This window comes from Sardina pilchardus, chromosome 20 (assembly GCF_963854185.1).
Source record: "Sardina pilchardus chromosome 20, fSarPil1.1, whole genome shotgun sequence".
NCBI classification, from domain to species: Eukaryota; Metazoa; Chordata; class Actinopteri; order Clupeiformes; family Clupeidae; genus Sardina; species Sardina pilchardus.
Genome location: NC_085013.1, coordinates 25,193,965 through 25,200,728, shown reverse-complemented (window position 1 = coordinate 25,200,728; position 6,764 = coordinate 25,193,965). Strand labels below are relative to the sequence as shown.

Genomic DNA, 6,764 nt, shown 5'->3' with positions numbered 1-6,764 from the left:
CGGCAGGCGGGCGTTCATGACCTGCCTGCTAATATCAACGCTCTCGTGGCGTTCCCCCTGGCCTGCACCCATAACCCATCATGCTCAGCGTCAGCGGCGAGCTCCCAGGTGAGCCACAGCGGCCAATCAGACTCCATCAGGGGCGAGCTAGAGCTGTCAGCTGGAGCTCTGGCAAATAGTTATGAAATCTGTCTTGATCAGAGGGGAGGAGAGAGAGGAGAGAGAGAGACACAGAGAGAGAGAGAGAGAGAGAGAGAGAGAGAGAGAGAGAGAGAGAGAGAGAGAGAGAGAAGAGGGGGAGGCAGAGAGAACTAGCCTTAGAAATATACAGACTAAAAAAAAAAAAGTCATGTTACCAGGAGTGCAAAGAATATGTGGTCAGTTGGTCACTGCATAACAGGTGAAGTTGACACTGAGGTGCACTTTCCGCTTCACTGTGAGAAAGGCAGAAATATTTAGAACTCCTACTTTGACATAGCCTAGAAATCTAGACGCCCCTAGTTGGGGTAGTCTAGCAACTCTCCGTTGACTTGGGAGCTGGCCAGTCCCAACGACGCCTGGACCAATCACATCGTGCATGGAGTCGGTAGGCGGGCTCAACATAATGACGACTGACCTGCGACCCGATGTTGCGACCCTAAAGCACCCTGCTACTTGAAAACAAGAAGATGATTCGTTTAGCGCGGTCCTATTCATGGGTTTCATCAGGTCCCTTTGCACAGGTGTATTAATCAAGCACCATGCAGTCTGCATTGATAATCAAGGTGCTTGATTGTATACACCTGTGGAAAGGGACCTGATGAAACCCATGAATAGCGTGGAGAGGGAATTTGAAAGACAACCGTTTATCCCACCCCTCCGATTGAGCCCTGCGATGGTGGGTTCCCAGACCCTACATCTTGATGTGGGGGTCTGGCTCGTCAGGCTAACTTTGACAGGGTTTCTCCAGGGTTCTTGGGGTTACAGGGCTGCCTTACTTGGACAACAGGGACAAATAGCAGCACTTGCTGCTAGCTAGGCTACATCACTGAACGCCATGAAGCATGGGACCGTAGATAGAGATCACCACAACACAGACACATGTACACCTATCCACACCATAGACATCCACACGCTGGAGTCGTACAGTGGAGAAGTCAACACATGTGCAGATTGTGCACTAGCTACCTACCTAACTTAAACTATGAGGAGCCTCCTACTGCCCTACCACCCTACAGCCACCAAGGGGCGCCAAAGTGGAGGGGACATCAGGGCAGGTCGGCACTGGGTGATAAGTGATCATTACACCACAAACCTGTAAAACCATCCAGGTCACAACACAGTCAGCTTTCCATACATCTCACCTCTCTTAAATCTCCCTTAACTTATATCTGGCCAGGCGGTCCAGTTTTACTGGGCTATGATGGATGAAGAGCTGAGCTGATGTGATTTCAGTGCAACCCAAAGGCAAGATTTCCCAGTAGGATCTGGGTTCTCCCAACAGATCAGTCATGATCATCCTCCTGAAGGCTTCATGTTTTCACTGTGCTGCTCATCACTTCAATAAATCTGTTCTTTTTTTTTTTTCCAAACGCAAGCGAGCACATGTATCGATGTCTCCAATGACTTCACTTCACTTCACTACAACCAGGATCAATAGAACATCTGAGTCCTATTACTGGCCCATGAGTCATCTGAGCTTTTCTGGACAGGACATGGTCCCATACTCTCCTAAATAATCAACAACAGCGTGATTGCACTGTAAACACACAGCTCTCTGTTAAACTGTACAGGTGGCTCTAAGAGCAGAGCATCTCCAAAAACATCTGTTCTAGATTACTGTGACAGGAACACAACACCGAGCAAAACCAACCATCTGCAAACAATAATTACAATCACGCTCTGCAAGTCCAGGAGGCACTGCATGGTGAAGATGCTTGTCCTGAGTAACACCATAAACCACAGAGTTGCCACCATGTCCTGGCCTCTTACAAACAAGCAAACAAGCATTGCCTGCCCAGTAGAGAGAGAGAGAGAGAGAGAGAGAGAGAGAGAGAGAGAGAGAGAAGGAGAGAGAGAGAATGAGAGAGAGGCAGAGAGAGAGAGAATGAGAATGAGAGAGAGAGAGAATGAGAATGAGAGAGAGAGAGAGAGAGGTCTGTTTACGGCCCACGTTGTGATATATTTCTGTTCTCTCTCCTATTTCAGGGGAACACGCTCCCAACAAATCCCATTCATCATCTTAAGAGGCTTCAGGGTTTTCAAAAGATTTAATAAAGTGTCAGCGGACGCCGGGGCGGCTGAGCGAAGGGTGTGAAGAGTACAGGACATGTGCTGAGTCTGTCACTGTTATTGTGAAATCACCCCACGCACACACGCACACTTCACAACAAATCATTCTGCATCCGCCGCAACCCACACACACACACACACACACACACACGCATTACACACGCACACACACACAAAAGCATACACAGGGAAAATTAAGGTTTGAGAGAACTCCTTCGCTGAGGGGAAATTGAATATTAAACGGGCCTACACCTACAGCCGAGCATAAAAATAGACAGAGGCAATTCCGTCATTTGAAATATGTGACAGCGCCTGCGGTTTTTCTTTTTTGATGATGGAAGTTTTTCATATTAGAAGTTCGGAAAGTTTCATATCCTTTCACCGAAACAGCATGGTGACAAGAAATGGTCCACGATTTACATAATGACACAGAGGGATGATTTCTGTCCCTGAGACATACAATTAACTCTACAAGCAGCAGAGCTTTACAATGAAGTGGCCAATCTCCTCTCTACATACAGGAGGTAGTATTCTCGAGCAACTGGCTACTGAGTAGCCTAGTACAACATGTACATGTGTGACTGAGTGCAGTCAATAGAGTTTTGAGTATGCACTCGGAGTATGCAGTCTGGCTCTTTGGCGTTCCGGTGAAGTGGCAGGTTTGGTACCCAGGAGACCTGGATTCAAGGCCGGGTGGGGCGACTTCTCTCTCCCTTTGCTACTCAAAGGCTAAAAGAAGCTTCATCCTACAGAGGCCTACATGCTAAACAAGAAAGCGGACGTTAGCTGGAAGCAGTGTTGGAAGCAGGAGCAGTGGCAGTGTAGTTGTCGCTTCAATTCCTGGCTTCCACCGTTGTACCCTTGAGTAAGGCACTTAACCCTATGTTGTGCCGAGGACAGTGTAGTCCCTTGTAATATAGCTGACATAAGTCACACTGGACAAAACGTGTTTGCTAAATGTAATGTTGCATGCTTGCGGAGTTTCGGTCGGAGCCAAAGGCTCTAGAGCCGCCAGACTGGATCTGCAGAACATGTGCACCACTTCTGCTTCATTCAAATATACATTCAGCCATTTTTACCTGATGCCTGAAGACACATTCAGAAAAGCTGAACAAGGTACACTGCGAAAAGGACATGTTTGTGCAGCATAAGTATGATCAGTACTACTCGCATAGAATAGAGTAACAGTTCTAACAGAGTTAAGTCAAGGGATGTAAGGGGTTTCACATGACGTAAAGGGTTCAGCAATCTTCACAGCACCTTCACAACTTCAAACGATGCCCAATCCAATCCACTGAAGCAGCCCGCTGAACAGCAAGCGGTTCAACAACCTAGTGAATGAGCAAACCAGCAGAATCTAACCTTTGCCCTTAACCTGACTTTCGCCAGATCCTGTAGTTCGCTGTCTGCTTCACACAAGGATCTGGGACTTCTCGATAGGAGATGTATTTACGAAGGCGGGTCCTTGTAAAACATCCTCGCATGTGATTTGATAAACCACTTGCCTGTTATCTTGAATGACGTGCTAGGCTTCTTCAAGCTCTTGCCAAACCCGGTCGGAAGAAGAGTAAAAACATCCTTGCCACCAATAAATGTCTTCAAAACTATTCTCTGTTAATCTTTTAAAGAAAGAATACTCGATAGATTCGACAAAACGGTTGAAATAGCAGAATCGATGTCAGCACAAGACTCCTCGCTGCGTGCCGCCATTGTTACTTGAATCAAACACTCGCTTCGGCGCTCCTGATTGGTTGCTCATTTTTTGATCACTGGCAGGGGTTTGGATTGCCCTCGCGTCCAGACCCTTGGTTGGAGCTCAGCGAAACGCCTCTGGTGGAGCATGGCGGAACTACAAGGGTCTGGCGAGAGTCAGGCTACTTTGCCCTGGCCATGAGCCCTAATGAGTATGACTGCATGTGGGCAGACCACACACCACGCCACTGGCAGTGGCACCACAGGTTCACATGATTCACTTCCTTTGGAGGGTATGACATCCACAAATTCCCGGCTATTATAACGGTCTAATGACAAAATGGTCACAAAGAACAACATAAGCTACCAAGTAGCCTGCTATTACCAGTCTAGGGCTAAGAGACGCTTCTTCCCTACACAGGCCTACATGCTAAACAAATCAGCACAGCAGTTCTGTTATCATCACACACTGATTAACCGCTACAGCTCTGTGACTAATCGGCCTCCGAGAGGTGATGAAGGCTCGGCCTCGTTCCTCATACCACTGCCTAATAGCCCTGCTCAGTGATGCGTGTGTTTTCATGCATGGGCCGACTCTGTTATCTGTGGAGAAAATATGAACCCAGGGGCTGTATCACAGAAACGTCCTATCTCTACGCCTGTGGTTAAAGATACGAAGACAGTAAGATAGGATTTACAAGTTAGGAGGGTTCTGTTATTCTGGCTATCACCACACTAAGCTCAATCTTTTAAGAAGATGTGGACAGGAAGCAGGAGAGACAGGTGTGTGCAAGTGTCCAGTCTGAGCTGCAGAGCGAAATCCAAATAGCCGGCAGATCAGGCAGGGTTCACCCAGCCTAGTAGGGTTCTGTCATACAGGCTCAGATTATTAAATTACACAGCCTGATGTCGGTAAAGTGGTGTGCAATCTCATATTAACACTGACAGCATGAAGGCTACTACTGGGAACAAACAAAGCAGCAACAATTAGAGGAATCTATCGCCCACCAACAGGTAAGTTCACCATTTAAGAACAGTTCAATGTGTTTAATGTTTTGGTATAAACCTTTCGTTTGTGAAGATACTAAAAGAAACTCAAAGAAGACTAGGAAGGGCATTGATAAGACTGATAAAAAAAAAAAAAATAGCCAAAAACGGCAGGACTGGTTTGCAAATCAGCAGTAGCCTAACTATTCTAGCTTGGCATTTCACCTGCATATCATATTGGGATCACATAAGTGTTTGGAGTTTTGAGCTCTATATCATGACAACAAGTTGAAACGATTGGCTTAGGTATTTAATAAGAACCCCTTTAATAGGGGCTAGATCAGCTGCATTTCATGTTACAAAAATAGAGCAAAAGCACACTCTAGTGGTCAAAGTAGTGGGGCTAAACTGTGTTGCTCTCATCAACCCAAAGCAGGTAGCCATGCGCTTCTGTTGGCCATCATCATTTTTAGTAGGCTTTCTAAGTGCTGACGGATAACAAATAGCTATTTTTCAAATCATAAATATGTCGTATAATGTTAGTAAGGAAACGGTCGGCTCAAGTACGTCTCAATTTAGCTAAAGAGACCCAGGGAGAGCACTAAAGAGCGTCTCTGGATGACGGCGACAAACTTCAGCAGACGATGTGTCCGCGTTCTTTAGTGTGTGTGTGTGTGTGTGTGTGTGTGTGTGTGTGTGTGTGTGTGTGTGTGTGTGTGTGTGTGTGTGTGTGTGTGTCTCTGCTGCATTTGCACGCTTGCATTCAGCATTCATCATCATAGCTTACCTTGTAAAACAGTTGTGACAGGCGGTTGCAAGATGTTTCTTGGAAACGCAGCAAGCTAACGGACTAGCTCTGTACAGAAGTTCGCCAGCTTTTATTTTGTGCACTGCCCGTAAACCATTCCCTTTACCTACACTAACAAAGCGTTCAATTTTTAGCGCCATATCATCAGCTAACTTTTCAAGCTTGCATGTGTAGGAAGAGCTTGACAGCATGAGAGCACCAGAGTGTTTTGTCTGGTTCAAGACCATCAAAGAAGCACTGGATAACGCATACACCTTCGTAAAACTATGATTATTTATGTCTACGTGGTAGAAGCGTTTACAAATAATCACGAAAAAACTCAAATTAAACATTTTGAGGAGCATGTACTTTCAAAGGAGATAAACATTTGACTGAAATTGTAGTTGTCTTATGCGCATATAATGCGCAGCTCAAATAAAACCAAGATCTGTGGTGACGCAAAGAATGACCACGCCTACAAAGTGTGGCAGCAAAAATGTCAAGCACATCCTCATTATTATAATACGCATAAAAAGAATCTCGAGATGTCTGTGTGTGTGTTTTACAAAATCCATGCATCCCGGTTAACTCTCCAGCCTTTACCATAGCACTATTCATTAGGTCTGTGCATTCAGACTGTGGAAACAATATTACATTTGGCTTTGAAGGAATATCTCAGAATATCATAAAGAAGGGCAGTCTGTCTGGCTCACATAGATGTGTGTGTGTGTGTGTGTGTGTGTGTGTGTGTGTGTGTGTGTGTGTGTGTGTGTGTGAGTGTGTGTGAGCATGTGCTTGCGTGTCTAGATGGGGATGTTGGAAGGGACAGGAATGAGTAAAATTCTCAGGTCTTCATTGCTCATGTTAATACCTGGCTTTGTGTGTGTGTGGGGGGGGGGGGGGGGGGGTGGACAGACAGACAGACAGACAGACAGACAGACAGACAGACATTATTGCTGATGAATTTATGAGGCCAGTAAAAGTTCCTGATTGTCGGATTGGGTTATCAGCTCCTAGTACATATGAA

General features: G+C 45.9%; 1 protein-coding gene across 1 annotated transcript in view; it reads right to left on the bottom strand.

Moving 5' to 3' along the window:
- smyd3 (SET and MYND domain containing 3) overlaps nt 1-5,934 on the bottom strand; it is a 336,157-nt gene extending 330,223 nt beyond the window's left edge. The window contains exon 1 of the mRNA XM_062523826.1: nt 5,738-5,934. Coding sequence (XP_062379810.1) covers nt 5,738-5,898 — 161 coding nt within the window. The 5' untranslated portion in view covers nt 5,899-5,934. The remainder of the gene's footprint in view (nt 1-5,737) is intronic.
- Nucleotides 5,935-6,764: the final 830 nt, after the last annotated feature.